General features: G+C 41.2%; 1 protein-coding gene across 1 annotated transcript in view; it reads left to right on the top strand.

Moving 5' to 3' along the window:
- Nucleotides 1-4420: 4420 nt before the first annotated feature.
- The window catches only part of Tfb1m (transcription factor B1, mitochondrial), a 39052-nt gene continuing 24863 nt past the window's right edge, over nucleotides 4421-18609 (top strand). Inside the window, exons 1-2 of the mRNA XM_028854069.2 lie at nucleotides 4421-4627; nucleotides 7394-7545. Of these exons, the coding sequence (XP_028709902.1) occupies nucleotides 4495-4627; nucleotides 7394-7545 (285 nt within the window). The 5' untranslated portion in view covers nucleotides 4421-4494. The remainder of the gene's footprint in view (nucleotides 4628-7393; nucleotides 7546-18609) is intronic.

Below are 18609 nucleotides of genomic sequence, written 5' to 3'. Positions count from 1 at the left end.
GCGGGTCAAGGCACCTGCCAACAAGCCTGACAATCTTACTTCATTCCCACAGACTCCTACAAGTTGTCCATGATGTCCACATGTGTACCATGGCATACACACACACACACTCACAGAAGGGCATGCATACATGCATGCACATATACACATACATGCATGCACACATACACATGCATGGACACACACATCACACACATATTCTTACACATGTATGCACACACATACACATGTACACATTAAACGTAATTTTAAATAATTAAGTCAAGCAAGCATCCCCATCCTTTTCCCACCTGTACTTACCCCTCATTAGTTGGGGAAAAAAAGAAAGTTAGTTGTTTCTCATCAGGTACTGACCAATGCCTAACATACACATTTTGGTCTGAATATAGAAGCAGAAAGAGCAAGAACAAGGGACCTGAGACAGAGAGAAAGGAATAGATGTGGCCTTACTTCCTAGCCTGCTCATAGACCCCTATCAGAGAGGGAACAGGAGCTGAAAAAGGATGCCCAGAGATGCGCATGTGTTAATTGAACCCAGACTCCTAGTCATGCAGCAATTGGCCTCCACATCACATTTCTAATACACAGTAAACTTCATTGCAAATGTATCATATTCATAACTTTATTTATTCTAAGATGTTTGTCAATGAAATGTTGAGGCTCAAAGGATAACAAAGACTGATCCTTATGCCTTTATCCATTGCTGGCTTATTGCTCATCCACATAAGATTTGCTTTGTTGTGAGAAGAAAAAAAAAAAAAAACGTGCAGGGCAGTGGTGGTGCACACCTTTAATCCCAGCACTTGGGAGGCAGAGACAGGTGGATCTCTATGGGTTCTAAGCCAGCCTGGTCTACAGAGTGAGTTCCAGAACAACCAGGGCTGTTACCCAGAGAAACCCTGTCTCAATAAATAAATAAATAAATATTCATGTTCTCTAAGTCATCCTAGTCATCCTTAGTTGAAAGGGATGCCTGCCTTTGTTGGGATACTTGACAGTAATTCACAGTTCTTTGAAGGTAATAAGCAAGCTTCCAAGTAATGCCTGGAATAGTGATAAATACCGTATTTTTAAAAGCAGTGCGGTGTGACACTATTTTCTCAGGCATAAAGCCTGTGCTATTCACATGGTTGGTTACCTTGCCTTCTATCCCCAGCCTGCTGAGAATGATCACATTTCTTCTTCCCTGGAGGTAGGACACAAGCTTCCTTTGTGAACAATGGGCGTCAAACAGCCATTAAAAAAAAAAAAAAAAAAAAAAAAAAAAAAAAAAAACCTTAAAGGTGGGATAAATCCAGCCCTTGATGTTTATCATATTTTAGGATTCTAAAATACTATCAGAAAAGGGTACTTCACATACCAAAATAGACATTTTACAAAGTTCAATTTGGCAATTACAAATCACATTTAATTCTCTCTGAAAATTCCCACATGACAGGAAGATACTGGTCTTTGTGGCTCTCACGTCTCTCCCAGGGAACTACAAAATGACAGTCTTTTAGAATTAGCATTTTGCCCATAGACACACACTAAATTACCAATATCAATAAAGTCACATGCATTTTCATTAAAATAAATAACTAATAAGTCTCCTATATTGCTATTCTGGGATTCACGCAAATCTGAGTCCCCATTATCGGTTAGCATGAATCACTTGCAGTACTTCATTTTCACAGATAGGTGGGGCTAGCAATTTCTGCTTTAATTATAATATTTTAGCATATTAAAATCTGTATCTAGATGAAGCAGATACTTCAAAGCTTCAAAACTGATGAGACTGCATAGCTCTCTTTTAAGGGATAATGCACCACTAAAATACCCCCTGCTGATTTCACAGGCTTTTGCAGGGAGTTATGCATAATTTTCTGAAATTCAAAGGCTTAAGATCAGATATTTATGATGCTAAAAACTAGATCTCAAGAATTATTAAAAACTTGGAAGACTTTCCTAAGATGGATTTTTTTATTTCACCCAATAACTATTTAATACAAGGTTAATTTAAAAAAAAAAAAAAAAAACAGTAAAATCAAAAGATTTGAATTCTAGACTCAGCTCCAGCACTTACTAGCAAGGGGGCCATAACTGGATGTCTTTGGGAAGCTTCAACAAAGGATTTAAATGAGAATTGAAGGATGTGGGCTGGGACATGGCTCTGTAAATGGGCCACAGCCTCACAAATGAAGATCATTGACTATGTCATGATGAAATCCCTAGTTAGATCTGGGGACACATTCTCGGGCATCTAAAGTGCTGTTTGTGACCATGAGAATTTTTTCAGGTTGACATCACTACTTTAAAGAGTTCATGTGATTACATCCTAGGTCATCTGACATCTTTCTTATGACTGACATACGGTGTGTGTGTCTCTGACAGCCTTGGTGCCAAAGGATCCACCGTCAGTTGTTTCCCAAGCTAATGAGAACAGAAACCAACCCAATATGTGCCTTCCATGTTCTCCCGAGTGATGAAGAAAGCAGATATGTTTTAATCCAGAAAACTTATGAGAACATTCTATTATATGGGATACTATAGTACAAATAAGTTGAACCGGAAAGAAAATCCAGACAACATAAAAAGTAGTGATTTTTTTACATTACTCTTCATTATAAAATAATAAAACCATGTGCAGTTATTTTGTAAGTTTGCATATGGGTTTTTGTGCTTTAAGTAGTCATAGCGGAAAATGTGGATTTGTCTATACCTGGATTCATATCTATATGTTTAAATAACATAAAATGAACACGTTCATTAACTTAAAATCATTCCAGTTGACACAGTACTGGAGGAGTGTGGCTACTGAACTTAGAGAGGACAACCTGAGTTCTGCCTCTTCCAGATGCATTGCTATGTGGCTGTGGGTAGGTCAAATGACTGTACTTACCAGTATTTCTTCACAATTGGACAGGGATAATAATCTCCTTACCACAGGAACACAAAAGCAAAAAAGGCATCGACTGAATGGATGGCTCCCAGGTATAGTGTTTTATGGAGAATTAGATCTCTGAATCAAATATTCAGATTTTTTCATGACACTCTGGGCAACCCCCACGACTTCCTTGTCTTCTGAAGTAAGGAGGTATTGTCAATCATCCCACTGTCCCTGCTGATCTAGCAACGACAGAAGTGGATGCATGGACTTTCCACTTCCACATCAGGCCCATTGTGGTTTAGTTTCCCATTAGCTTTTGTTCTTTTTCCTTCTTTCATTTTTTTTTTTGCTTAAAAACGGCAGCCACCACACACTTAAACTACAGCTGGAATCCGTGATCTTCTTCTAGCTTTGTGAATTTACATGGCCTCACCAAGCTTTCTTGACCTTGCCTTGAACCGAAGTTATGTGTCCTGTTTCACAAGACTATGACTGAGAGATTTTAAAAGGGAATATGAAAAAAAAACAAATAATATCAAAACACTTCTCAACGTTGAAAGTGCTTAAGTCAAGAGACAAAATTATAGCATGTTTAAGGATACAGAGTAGCTTTCATTCACGGTTCTACAACTAGACAGCCCTTGGAATGCTTTCAAAGAGCCCTGGGTAGAAAGTGGTCAGACATTGTTTAGGACATGAAAATGGAAATGATCTAGAGACAATCTACTTGGTTATAGCTAGGTGTTTGGCTTTGCTTGGCTTAACGGTCTTCTGCTATTGATTAAAACTGGGGTGCCATTATGTGGCTGACATTCAGCTGTTTGTTCAAAAGTCTAATTCCTGAATTCGGTTTTCAGCTGGCTTACCTATTCAAAGAGCCTGTAGTTCTCTAAGTTTTGAGGCTTTCTATGGCTGGATGTAAGTTAACATATATGGGAAGAGTCACAAACAAGCCCACAACTTCGTAAAATTAATATACACTATTTTTTTTAAGGGTGAGGTTTCTACTCAGCTGGGTACATTTTGATGGGCCAGAAGAGTCGGAATTCTAGTGGCTGGCCCTCTCCACAAACCCGGATGAGATCAGGCAGACCCCGGTGAAACTCCTTCAGCTGCCAAATCATTGCTATGGTCAGCAAGCTGACAGCAAGCTGCCCTTACACAGGGTGATCGCTTTCATGTGGCGCTCACAATTCTGAGCTAATTAACAGAAGAAAACACTGAGGCTGAGAGAAGTGAGAGACGCGAGGAAATAAAAAATACCTAGCCTAGGTGGGGAAATCGCCGACAGAAAACAACAAATGACATGGCCCGCTGCTAATCAAGTCTGGCCTTTGGAACGCCTATGGAGCCTCCCAGAGGCGGGGCTACAAAGCCCCGCCCATCGGGACACGCCCACCCTCCGGCTCCGCCCCCTCTCCGCACCCAGCCTGCACCGCTCTCTGCTTGACGCAGTCGTGCGCTCCCAATACTTACAGACTTCCTGCTATCGTCGTCATTTCCGATAGGTTTCTACAACCAATAAGGTGGCCTCAGAGGCGGGCCATCGTCTCCCAGGCCCCGCCTTCCCTGCGCGGTGGAAACTTCAAGCCGCGGCGCGAGGCCCGGCCGCGCGTGTCGTCCTGATGGCTTCCCCGGGGAAGCTCGGCACTTTCCGCCTCCCCCCGTTGCCCACTATTCGGGAGATCATTAAGTTGTTCGGACTGCGAGCGGTGAAGCAGCTCTCCCAGAATTTCCTCTTGGACTTGAGGCTGACAGGTGGCTGAGTCGTCTGTTTGCTCGGGTCTCCCCGGTGGGCGCGGGCGGGTGATGGAGCCGGGCTGGACGGGCGGCTGTCAGTCAAGCGCTTCCCTGGGCGCTCGGAGCACGCCGCTCCTAGATCCCCGCTGCTCCTGGAGCTCGCGAGCCGAGGCGATGCTCGGGTGGACGGCTCTGCCGGCCGGAGTTGCTTCCTGCGGGCTTTATGATGAGTGGGATTTAAATTAGTGCAGTTTTCCTCTTGACCCTATGCCCAATCTGTCCCTCATTAGCCTGGCGCGGTAACTTGGCGCCTTATAATCTCAGCGCTGGCGGAGCAGAGGCTGGAGGGAGGGTTGCCGCCAGTTAGAGACAGAGACCCTATTTCAAAACGAATCCCAAATAGTAAATAGGATAAATGTTCACTTCTTGAGTCTAAGATTCCCTCGAGGGAATGGATATTCGCTCTGTAAATGCATGCAAACAGCTACCTTGTGCCAACTCTGGGACTATGATACTCCAACAGCGTTGAGTTTGCAGTTTAGTAAGTTGTTATCCTCATGCCTCTTTAAAAGTCACTTTTATGCGGCAAAATTGATCTAGGGTGAAGGTCACCAGTCTGACACCCAAATTTTGCTGAGTTTACAGGTGTTTGTTGATTTACTTACCACCCACGTGTTAGGGATGCTTTCCACAAGGTGAGATTGTGAGAATAAGGTCATCTGTAGCAAATAAGGGCACTAGTTGACTGTTGGAGTACTTAAAATTTTAGCTCCTCTCCAATGTAAAAGGGACACCCCCCCAAAAAAAAAATCAGTTCTGATTACATGATGGATGCATGGACAAAGCATAAATTAGTCATTTATTTTTTTGAACTTGGAGCCTTTATTCTGTCCGTAGCAATATTAATGTGGGTAAAACAGTTAGGTTGCCGGGCAGTGGTGGCGCACGCCTTTAATGCCAACACTCGGGAGGCAGAGCCAGGCGGATCTCTGTGAGTTCGAGGCCAGCCTGGGCTACCAAGTGAGCTCCAGGAAAGGCGCAAAGCTACACAGAGAAACCCTGTCTCGAAAAAAACCAAAAAAAAAAAAAAAAAAAAAAAACCAGTTAGCTCTACTTAAGTTTTCTTGTCTTTTATTTAGAAAGGCCTACAAGAACCTTAAGATCACCTACTTTTACATTCTTTGGTTCCAGCAATAGCTAATACTGTTCTCTCCCAGCCACGAGCAAGTGCTACACAGAAAGCACCATTCTCTGCTGAGATTGTTTTTTTAAAGACGGTCACCTGTGTCGAAGGCTGGCCTCAAACACGTGATGCAGCAGGTGACGTTGAACTTCCGATCCTCTGCCTTCAGCTGCCAGGTGCTGGAATTAGAAGCCTGTGCCACCATTCTCTGTTAATGATTGCTCAGGAACGCCAGGCAGGTGCTCTGTCACATGAATGACATCCCCAGCCGTTTAGGTTTTCATCTTCATTCTCTCCTGTGCGTCCCTGGGTGGAAGTTCCGGATGCTTAGGGCCTTTGTGCCCTCCTTTCTGTGTGAACCAAAGGGAAAGGAAATAAGCAAAGGCACTTGTCCTCATGGGCTCAGGTGGAGCAAGACTCAAACTCAGACTTAGGGGCCGGACACCGCATCTTGGGTGTCTGGTTTTATTTAAGTGTTCCTGGGAAGCTTAAGAATGAAACCACATGTTGCTGCTTTCCATGTATAAGACTGAGAATATTAAGTTCATAATTCTGCTTAACAAATCCTTCTCGTTCCCTCCAAGAGACCAATTGGCAACCTGTAACCAAACAAGGATTTGGTTTTAGATTTAGTTCCACCTTTGGTGGAACTCCTCTGTGCCATTTGCTTTTCTTCATGACATTTGATGTGTATTTCATATAAATCATAATAGAATGGTAAGAGAATGTACATGATGTCACCCAAAATGGATAGCTGGTTAGGGGATGTTGATTGCCTCTCGTCTATTACAAGACAATACTATTTGGGAATGGGTAAGTAACATTTTGCCTTTCCGTTTATAAATTGATAATCAGTAATCAACTGGGACAAGTGTGCAGTGTCTATATACAATGCCAAGAAGTGCTAGTGTGTCTTTAATAGTAAACTTTCCACTGTCCAGGGAGGTCCAGTTGTGTAAATTTAATATCTTGCAGTCAGTAAGACCAATCCATTGTGTTTCTCCAGAGTGATGGTTAGTTGCAGTGGACCATTAGTCTATTTTATGATTTCTTAGGTTCTGCTGACTTTAACTGAAGAATTAGTCTTTCCTTTTTAACATGTGTATTACCAGGGCTTAAAATTTCGAGTAGTGAATCCAGACCTTTTTTTTTTCTGGAACTATTTCAAAGATTCAGATGTCCACGTCTACAGTGGGAATTTGTTGTCATTCTGACCTCCAAATGACTAGAGATGAAAATAGGGAGTTCTGCGTTCTCCTTTTGGGTTTTTACCTGCGACGATGGAAAAATGAACGGGAAAGTCATGAATGGGGAAGATACTTGTTCAAGGGCTATAATGAAGTGCTGCACGCTCATCTAGCCAAAGTCTTGGCAACTGGTTGGTTAAGTGGAGAAACAGAAAATGCAATATTAGTTAAATTAAGGAAATTGTCAGAATAATCCTGTTTAAGGAACCGGTGCAGTGCAGTGATGTAGGATATTAATGACTGTTATGTGTTTAAGAGCTAAATAATCACTAGTAACTGCTGAGGATTCTTATGAAATTTACTGTGATAATGAAGGTAACTGACTTTTTTTTTTTTTTTTTTTTTTTTTTTTAGACAAAATTGTAAGGAAAGCTGGCAATCTAGCAGATGTTTATGTTTACGAAGTCGGTCCGGGGCCTGGTGGAATCACAAGGTCCATTCTCAATGCCAATATTGCTGAACTTGTGGTGGTTGAAAAGGACACTCGATTTATTCCAGGACTACAGGTGAGATAACTTCAAGTGTCGTTTTTAGCAAGCAAAACCTGAAAGAAATCTTAGGCCATGATTCTAAAGTCCCTGTGTTGACCAAGGACTGTGCAGGCCGTTCTTAAACTGCAGCTCTCCAGGTCCTGTCCCAGACATTAGGATTCTGTCATCTAGAGAAGTCTAGAAAACTGTTGCACACAGGAATACCCAAATGGTCTGTTGGGTACAGTTTGAATAAAAGCACTTTAGACACGGATGCTAAATAATCATTTCTGCAGTTTTGTTTTATTTCTGAGCTGTGCATGTTAGGGCCCAGTTCTGTAGAAAGGCATAAAACTAAATAATTATCAATAATGATCAATCGGCATGACTTGGGAGGACTTTTTAGGTTCCAAAAAAGCATTTCCACGCATAAAAGGTAAATAAGATACATGCTAGACCTCATCGAGAGGAATTAGTTGTTGAGTTTAAGCATTTTTACAATAGAACATTTATGTATAAAGAAGTTGCCCCACTTAGAACCGTAGATGAGGTTTGGGTGAAATTTTCAGACACACAGGTGCTGTTATAGGGAAGAACTTGAAGGGCTGGGGATGTTTCACATGACTTGTGAGAACCTAGGGTGAGTGTCTTCACTCTGCCCATCACAGGCTGGCCGTAGAGAATAAGCCTGTTTTGGTTATTGTAGGAAAAAAATAAGGAAGTGGAAATTCAAGGAGGAAAGTTTGAGGGTTTGAAATCAAAGGGAAGTTGAGTTTTTAAAGCATTGGCAAACAGTAGGACAGATTATATCAGGGATCCTATAAAGAAATTCCTCATAAGAGGCATTTGATGACTGAAAGGCCTGTGTTTGATTTCTGTGGTGGCGCACGCCTTTAATCCCAGCACTCGGGAGGCAGAGCCAGGCGGATCTCTGTGAGTTCGAGGCCAGCCTGGGCTACCAAGTGAGCTCCAGGAAAGGCACAAAGCTACGCAGAGAAACCCTGTCTCGAAAAACCAAAAAAAAAAAAAATTCTAAAACTTTAAAAGAGCCCTGAGTTTTAGACCCATATGAGTAGGTGTGGGGCGTTTACCCACCACCCCCACAGTTCCCCAGAGTTTTCTTGAGTGCAATCAGCAGGAAATATTAGATAGAAGGATTTATAGCGGAGAATCTTGCAGAAATAAACAGATAGAAAATAAAGGATAGCCTCGAAAGGGCCTGGAACCTATTCCAATGGGCCCAGACTGTCTCTGGCCCAGGGTTTTTATAGAGACGCCAAGGGGTGGAGCAAAAGACCTTCCCCCCCAGCACAGCCAAGTGCAGACCATCTCAGACACCTGCACTCAGGCCTGTGGTCCTGATCATCCTCTATTCAAACCTGCTGGGTAAAGCCACGAGGAACCCGAGAACGGGCTCCCACAAGTAGGAATTTATTTTATGCCTATAACAGAATAGTAAAATTATCCACTATTCTACTTAAAAAAATGGTTTAAAAATAGTATACGCAAATATTTGTGTATGCTAGAATAGTTTGAGAAAATTTGTTTTTAAAATCTAGGCTTTTGTTGTAGGCAGAGTTTCTCTGTGTCTCAGCATTTGCTCCCAAATAACGAAAAAGAGGCTTAATATTAATTATAAATGCTCAGCCGATAGCTGAGGCTTATTACTAACTAGCTCTTACAGTTTAACCCATTTATATTAATCTACGTTCTGCCACATGGTGTTAACTCTCTTTCATCTTGTATCTCCTGTTTCCTCTCTGTGTCTGGCTGGTGACCCCTCTGACTCTGCCCTCCTTCTTCCAAGCATTCTCTGCCCCCAAAATCCTACCTAGCCTTCGCCACTCAGCTTTTTATTAACAACGAGAGCAATACACGTTCACAGTACACAGAAGGATTATTCCACAGCATTTTATAGGCACTTCTTTAGAAAACTAGTGATTTTATTTTTCTCATCTGGCTTCATCTGGTTTTCATGTGTTAAATAATTGTATAATAATTGACTTGTATCTAGTTTTGCCGGTCAGAATTCATTTCAGATTGCTAACTTAATTTTGGGAGTGATACATGGTAAATGTCCTGGACCATAACTGAAACTGAGTAGTGTGGGGTTTTCTTTTGTTGTGTTGGCTTTAAGAACCACATCCCTGCTGGCAGTGGAAGTAGGAATATTGTTTTTGGTGGGGTTATCTGGTGACCTAAAGAAACTGGTAACAGCTGTGTTGTTCTCTTTGTGTTTATTCTTTCAGCCCTCAGTGGACACAGAGAGTGTTCACTTGACTTTTGTACCTTTCAAAGAGGCTTTTTAACCATCCTATTTCCCCATCATATTTCCCATTAATCAGAGGGTGAATAAAATCCGTGTTAATCCCCACGTTAATTTATGTATTTTCCTCTGCGCATTCGCAGTGTCTGAAGACCGACTGTTAAAAGGGCGACCACCCCCCTTTTCTTCTTCCAGTCCCGCCCTTGGAGTGCCTGCCTCCTCACTCTGTACCTTGTTTGGTTAGATTTATCATGGCTGGCAACATTGTATCTTTAATGCTCCTGTTTACTTGTCCTCAGTCTCGCCCCTTTAGAACGTAAGTGGCCTAGGATGAAGATTTGAATCCTTATTCCTCTGTATCTCTAGTGTATACGACAGTGCCACAAAGTAGTGTCTCGGGTGGGAAATAAAATCATCAGTGACTGCTGTGTATGTATCAGAGCAGCTGACTAAATGTGTCCTTGGATAGTAAAAGTAAATAGGAACATTGATTATTGGGAAGTTTTATGCTATTTTTTTTTTTAAGTATCAAAGCTAATTCAAGATAAATCACAGGAAATGTACATTTGATTTCTTACCAATTTCACAAGCAGCAAAATGAATTCTTAGTGTCTTCTTTGCGGGAAAGGAACTTGCCTTAAAAAGAAATGATGGGTACTAAATTATCAAATAGGCTTCTTTTTCCTGTAAAGAATGTTTCAATATGTAAAGCTATGCTCTGTTAGATGTCCTAAATTAATCATAAAATTGAGTAAAAGCAGAAATAGAGTGATCTATTTTAAGCATTCCATTTTAGTGATTTCTAAGCTAATAGAATTACTTTTTAAAGAAAGTGTAATAATTTATAAAATATCTTCTGGCTGAAAGTATGTCATTTGTAGCTTGATTCAGTTGTTACAGCATAACCCTGAGGCAGCTATAGGAGAGGGGAGCACCCTCACGTCCCTTCTATGTATTGGAAAGATAAGTAAATCTTTCCGATGTGTGAAAGCAGCATGGGTGATTTTTATGGCAAGGGACATTGGTGGTCCCATCTGGCTGCCAGGATGAACTTAGATGCTAGCTGTGTGCCCTTAGGTGGAAAATTGTGTGCATTTTGCCTCAGTTTACTCAGAATTGTTACTAGTATTTAGTGAGTGCCTGACACAGTGAATCTTTTTGTTTTGCTGTTTGTTTTTCAAGAAAGGATTTCCCTGTGTAGCCCTGGCTGTCTTGGAACTCTGTAGACCAGGTTGACCTTGAACTCAAACATCTGCCTGCCTCCTGAGTGTTGGGATCAAAGATGTGCACCACCACTGTCCGACTTCAGTGAATCTTTTTTAACATCGAGTTCTTGTTTTCCATGTCTTGGGCATCTCTGATTAATGTGATTAATGTGAGTTCGAGGCCAGCCTGGGCTACCAAGTGAGTTCCAGGAAAGGCACAAAACTACATAGAGAAACCCTGTCTCGAAAAAAAAAGAATTAATCCAGGCTACTGCTGATCAACAGGCTGCTTTCTGGTAATGTTTTACCACTCAGGTTGTCCATTTCTTCTTCATTACGTTGTAGTCATTTATTTTTCTTGCATTTCTGTGACTAAGGATTCTCTATAAAGGGGAGTAAAGAGACTTTATGTCTCAGGGAGCTTGAAACTTCGATAGAATTTTTTTCTCCCATTTGTGAGCTGGAGATAAAGTCATAAAAGCCCCTCTTTGGACAAGGAGTTCAGATTCTTAAATTTTTGTTTGTTTCATACATGTGTAATACATGGTTACAATGTATCATTATATGATTAGTATGTATCATCATAATGACAGCTAATATTTCTGAAGCATTGGCCACTAAATACTTTGTCTTGCAGGTTTATTGCAATTTTATTGAGATTTCATAAAGCACACTTAGTGGAAATACTCATATTACTGGCATGCTGTGGTACTGTGCTCACACTAAAGATGGTAAACATGGTCATGAGGAGAACTTGTTCCTTGTTATGGATTACTTGCTCCTCCCTTGGCCTATCCCTGGACAGCTCATCAGGAGGAAGATTTTTCTCCTCTTTATTAAAGTTATATTTGACTGTAATAATTTCATATGTACTTTTTAGTTAATGCTGTGTATGTCTATCTTTTTCTCAGAGTAGTTATTTTCACACATGCTGAGGTATTAGTAACTTTCTGTGTTTGTTGCTGTATAAGTAGTCCACTGTGTGAGTATACCAACTTTGTGGATATTCACCATTTCCCTCTTGATGGACTTTCTTTTTGTTGTTGGTGGTGGTGGTGTTTTTTTTTGTTTTTTCGAGACAGGGTTTCTCTGTGTAGCTTTGGTGCCTGTCCTGGACCTCACTCTGTAGACCAGGCTGGCCTCAAACTCACAGAGATCCGCCTGCCTCTGCCTCCCGAGTGCTGGGATGATGGACTTTCTTAACAAGCCATTGGAATATTAGCATGTAATTTTTGTGAGTGTGTGCCTTCATCTTTCTCCAGTAAAGAGCTAGGCTGTAATAGCTGGGTCTGATGCTCTGCCTGGGTCATTTTCTGTTACACAGCTACCAAACTATTGAGATGCCTAGCCCATTTTCCACTCTGACTGGATGGAGCCGAGTTGTCGTGCCTATACGGGCTTGCACACACTGGAATAGTGACCTTTTGGTGTTTTGTCTTTGTTTGAACCCTTGTGGTTTGTATGTAGTGGTGTCTTTCAGGTTTGCTAATGCCTGATAATTGCATGTGTATCGTGTGCTTCCTAGTCACCTGTAACTTACTTGAGGAATTAGATATTTTTGCTATTTTTAGTGGTGGTCCATTTGTCTTGTTAAATTTTGCAAGCTCTTTATATGGTTCAGGCACATGCTTTGCTGAGATTTTCTCAGCTGTGGTGGCTTTTTTTATTTTCTTAACAGTATCTTTTGAAAAGAAGTTTGACTTTTACAAAGTAGAAAATTTTCAGCTTTTTCTTTTAAATATGATTTTGTGTCATTTTTAGAGTATTTTTGAAAACCAATTATGAAGAACTAACAAAAAAAATATGAGCTAGACGGTGGTCGCCTTTAATCCTAGCACTCAGGAGGCAGAGGAGGCAGGTGGATCTTGGAGTTCAAGACCAGCCTGTTCTACATAGTGAGTTACAGGACCACCAGGGCTATAAGCAAAAAGAAAAAGAATGTTTCCTGTGTTTTAGCTCTTAGCTTTAGATCTCTATTCATTTTTACTCAGTTTCTGTCCATCTGTATCCGTCTGCTTTTCTCCCTGACTGCCTCTTTGAACTGTATGTTGGGTTCATCTTTTGGCTTGTAGAATTGTCCCTGTGATGCTAATATTGGAATCCAGTTCTATTCCACTGGCTGCATGCTCTGTCTTTTGCTTGAGATTAAGTTGAAACTAAAAATTAATTTGGGTGGGAATTCTGATCTATGAACATTGTATATAAATTTATTGATATTTTCTCTTGACACTTTTATACTTCTTAGTGTGCAGATTTTGCACACGCCAGATTTACCTTTAAGAATTGCATGCATTTCGGGTTTTTTGTTTTGTTTTTTTCAAGACAGGGTTTCTCCATGTAGTTTTGGTGCTGTCCTGGGTCTCGCTCTGGCCTAAGAACTCACAGAGATCCGCCTGGCTCTGCCTCCGGAGTTCTGGGATTAAAGGCGTGCGCCACTGCCGCCCGGCTGAATTGCATGCATTTCGATGCTCTTGTACATGATTCTAGTTATTTTTGTTTTTGTTTTGTTTTTACTTCCCAGTGGCCTGTTGCCATTGATGTCTTGGATGCTGACTTTGTACCCTGAAACTTTACTAAATTCAATTATTGGTGGCTCCTTAGTAGATTCCTTATTTTATGTATATATGACCCTGTCATGAAATAAAAACACTTCTACCTCCTGCGTTCTAATCAATCCCTTTGCATCTGTGTCGTCGTCGTTTTGTCTGCCATTGACTAGGAACCCCAGTGCTGTGTTGAACAAGTAGTCAGAGTGCACACCCTTCCCTTCCCTCTGACTGGGGAGAACAGTCAGCATTTACTACTGTGATCTTGGCCTTTTTCTGAGTCTCCTCTTCCAGCTGAGGAAGGTCTCTGCTCCTAGTTTGCTAAGGGATGGCTGTTTTCTTTTTTGTAATCAATGAATACTGGATTTGTTTTTTTAAAAAAAAGCTTTCCCTCGGTTTATTGAAATGTTTTTCTTTTTGAATATGTTAATACAGTGAGTTGTATTGATTTTGTTTTTTTGTTTTGTTGTTGTTAGCCCAGCCATCTGTAGTAGTAATGCCCCCTCTCCTTTTTATGATACAGGTCATTTATGCATACCTATTTTTTTCTGAGTGATTTGATTATAGATTCATTGACTTTATTGATCTCTAAAATACAGCTTTAATTTCATTGACTTTTCTGTTTTCAGTGTTGTTGATATCTGCTCTGAGATTTCTCATTTTCTGTTTGCCTTGGGCTTCATTTGTTCTGCTTCCTCTGTAGCTATTGGAAGGTAGGAGCTGAGTCACTGACTTGAAGCTTTTTCTGTTGTCTTACAGAAAAATGCTATAAATTTCAGCTTTGTTAGAAAACCACAAATTTTGAAGTGTCATGTTTTTTCTTTAATTCCATTAAAAGTAATTTTATTTTATGTTTTGTTTCACCCATTAACAACTATAATAGCTGATATTTATGTGGAGTTGACCACTGAGCACTTTGTTTTACAGCTGCTTTTGAGATACTAAAATTAGAGAAAATTTTCAAAAAGAAATTCAAAATTTCCATCTAACCAATTTTTCTTTTGATTTGTATTTGATTTGTGGGCTACTTAGAAATCTGTCATTTAATTTGCATTTTTCCATATATCTTTCTATTATTTCATTTCGTTATGTCCAGTAAACATACTTGAATAGCATATCATAGCAAATTTATTCAAATTGATTTTATGGTATAAACACAGCCTTGGTAAATGGTTCAAATGTAAAATACACATAAATGCTGAAAATTCTTTTTGTGTGTGCTTTTACTTAGAGTTTAAGAAGGAGATATGTCTGGCGTAGGAAGCTCAAGGGTTCTTCTCAACCAATGGGTTATGTGCCTGCTTAATGGAATTTTAGAGCCACAAAGGAAATCATTGACTATTTTCATATTGGGCCTTTTGTGATAGGTATGGCAGAAAGTTCGTGGGATGGAAAAGCCACACCTGAGACGTGTTAGCCTTTGACCCCCTAGCTTCCTGTTGAAACTATTGTAGCTTCCCCTTTCCCTTCTGTACCACGGGAGTCAGACTTAGCTTTTACCTGCTCACACATGAAGGTTGAACACTGCATAAAGAAATTGACTTCATCACACATATCGGAGTCCATGATGGGGCTGGGCAAGCAAGCTTCTGTTAGAGGTTCTCTGCCCTGTTTGAGAAGCAAGCACCCACTTTGAAAGCCATGGTCCCCTTTAAAAAGAAAGGATTGTAGTCCTTTTATAACAGTATCCTTCATCTACTTTGGACATTCTTCATAACAATGCATTTTTCAACTTTCTGTTTATCATATACCATATTACGATTCTTCTCATGTTTGCTTTAGAGGTTTTGCCTAGCTCTTCTGCTAGTATTTATTTCAGCAGTATTTGGGCTCTATTATATGACAGATAAGGAAGAAGGTCATTAACGCTTAGCTCATACAGTCTTGGCTGCTGTGAGCCCCTTACTGTGAGAAGGTGGCATGGAACACCGAACAGCTATTTGATAGAGTTCTTTTTTGTTCTCAAGGAAATTTGAATTTTTGCCCAAGTTCCAAGAATTGCATGAGTTCTTTTCTCATCAAATTAAGTTGCCAAAAGCCACCTAGGTCCAGCGCCGTTAGACCCCCTGCAGAATGCTTTCACACAAGCCTTGGCGTTGGAGGAAAGGATCTTCTGCACATGTTATCTGACCTTTATTAAAGGCACGGCCATGTCACTGTTCCCTGTGCCTTTTACAAAACCTAACACAGGAAGAAACATTGTCTCTCTTGGGGACTTGGAATAATTGCTCTAACACAGTAAGAATTTTATATGCCATTGTGCAAGCCGGGAGCTAGCAGTTCTTCTGATAATGTTAGCAGAAGTCCTTTTTACATGTATGCTTCTCCTTTTTGTGACTTGGTTTTCTACTTTTTTAAGACTCAGTGAACGTGTTTTACTCAAAGCCATTTCACGTTCCGTTTTGGAAGACTATATTTAAAACTAACATTAAAATCCTAGAACAGCTTGAGAGTGGCCGTACAAATACTCACCTTAGCATGGTGGGCTGTGCTCTGAACCCGTCAGTCATGTTGTTACAGCTCCAGATTTTGAAGTGTAATGCTTGGGGCCATCCTGGAAGGGTAAGAGTGGTTTTTTCCCACCCCACAGTAGCATGGTCTGATGAAAACATTTTTCCATTATCTTGGGTTGGGTAGGGAATCTGTATGTGTTGTTGCTGAGGGTCGTTTTAGGTGTTTAAAGGGGTGTTTTTTATAATGACAATGCCAGTTCACTTGGTTTGGCACCTCCTCCTCAACACCTCATACTCAGCCCATTCTTTCGGCTATGAGGAGTTGGGTAAGGGAAGCTGAGGCCACACAGTTGCCGAGGAGGAGCCAGGCCTTCTACAAGATGGATTTGGTTTGCCTTGACTGAGTGTTAAACCTGAATGGGAGTCCAAAAGAAATAGAGTAGAAATGCAACTTTGTACAGGAGAGGAAAGTAGACTGCTGTTTTTGTCAGTTCTCAGTATGCAGTTGTGTACGTGAGAGTATGGAAAGAAATAACGTTTCAAACACAGTTATCAGAGCATGGTAATTAATACCAAAGAAGCAGGTTTACATTGTTTTGCTTTAGTTCTAATTACAAATTACTTAATTACTTTCTATATATTGACATTGTGTAACAGAAGCTTTTAGTTCTGCCTCTTTGTTTTTTGATATGCTAATTTGTTTTAATTATGTAAAGCATAATTGCAGAAAAACTTAGCCTTCTCCATTATTGGTAAGTGTTAGCATTAAATTCACTGTTCATACAGTTATTGAATATCCCATAAGAACTCTCTCAGTTTTTAAGTATCTTGAAATTTCTAAGACATATTATCTGAAACTGATCGAGTTAAATTTTATCAAACCATGGTAAGCTTACAATAATCCCTAAGTATATGACTGTCAAAGGTATGCAAATATTTTTGATAAATAACCGTGACTAACCATATCAGATGAACTGATCCTAAATTTAAAATGTCCGCCCTCTTACTAAAACAGGCTATGTACTTGTTATTTGTGTAATCTCGCCTCGTTTATGACTGAGGTAAATCCTTGCCAAGGCCTCCACCCCCCAGATTTGGAGGCCCGGCTTCTGCAGTAGTCCGCAGCTTCATGGACGCTCTGTAGCCGTCCACTCATCTGCTTATCCAATGCCTGTTCCACACCTGCTGTGCCGTGCTGTCCCACGGGACACTGTGAGGTAGGCAGGAAACTGATCTTCCCTCAGCAGCACGGCTCTCAAAGAGAAAGGAACCCACGCGTGTGCCCCTGCCGTGGCCTGTTACAAGCGCTGTCAGGAACCATGGGCGTCTCACAGAGGGAGCAGAGGGGGGAAGCCGCCAGTTACAGCCTGGCTCGGGTCTCCTCTCCGACACAGGAGACCACGCAGGGGAAGTCGGTCAGCAAGCGCGGGCCTTGCTGCAGTCTCCCCTCCGGCCTCCACGAGGTCTTTTTCAGCCTTCCTATTAGTTGCTTGAAATGGACCAAAGGAAAGTGTTGAGGTGTGTGTGTGGGGGGGGGGGGTCGGCTTTAATGACATGAGGGAACAAGAGCAAAGAGGCGGGGTTCTCCAGGAACCTGTTGGCACCCCAACATAGCCCCGTGCCGTTCCTCAAATCTCAGCAACTGAGTGGCTGAGATGGTGCCCAGGGTGGGAAAGGGTCACCACCCCTTTCCATGCTGTCTGCCTCCGCAGTGGCCTTCTCACCGAATATCAGTCAGTCCTGCATTTTAAGTGTGGTAAGCTCAGGGACTGCGTGGTTTCTTCGTTTGTTTTTAATAAATTTATTTTACATACTGGCCGCAGTTTCCCCTAATTCCTCTCCTCCTGGTCCTCCCGTACTCCCTCCTGTTCCCACCCCCAATCCACTCCTCTATTTCTGCTCAGGAAATGGGACGTCTCCCATGAGTATCATCAACAAAACATGACATGTCAAGTTGCAGGAAGATTAAGCATCTCCCCATGTGTAAGGCTTGGCAAGGTGAACCAGTATGAGGAGTAGGATCACAAAGGCCTGTAAAAGAGTCAGAGGCAGTAGGAACAGAGGTGGTCTCTGGCTGCATGGTTTTTATTCGACCAAGGATATCAAGAATTAAGTTTTGTATTGGATGCAGGGGGACTTGGCACCCAGTTTGGCTCAGCCTTGGGGCTCATTTAAGCCAAGGGCCAGCTTTTAGTATATGATGCTAAGGACTGAAATTAAGGAGAAAAAGCTTAAGAGTACTAAGGAATGAGGTTCTGTTTAGTTTGGTGAGGCTGGAGTGGAACCCACAGATTTGCATATTATTACAAGTATTCTATCACTGACCCAAGTCCCAAGACCTTACTGTAGTCTTTTGTGCTAAGAAAGACTGAAGGAGAAAAAGAAACAGATTATTGGGAATAGAAATGGGTTGAGGGGTAATTGTTGTGAAAATATGGAAGCTTGTTCTTAGGTTACAGTGACTGTGATTCAGGTCAAGGAGTGTCTCAGAATGCCAGGCAAAGGACTTCCTACTTAGTTTGAATTGACTCAAAGATTACATGAAAAGTTTTGTTTATGTGCAGAAACTTTTGTGTATATTTAATATAGACAGGCTTAGTTGACTTAGCTCATTTTCATACACTTTACTT

The sequence above is a fragment of the Peromyscus leucopus genome, chromosome 8a (assembly GCF_004664715.2).
Source record: "Peromyscus leucopus breed LL Stock chromosome 8a, UCI_PerLeu_2.1, whole genome shotgun sequence".
NCBI lineage: Eukaryota > Metazoa > Chordata > Mammalia > Rodentia > Cricetidae > Peromyscus > Peromyscus leucopus.
The sequence above is the reverse complement of the archived record's forward strand: the minus strand, read 5'-3'. Positions and strand labels throughout refer to the sequence as shown.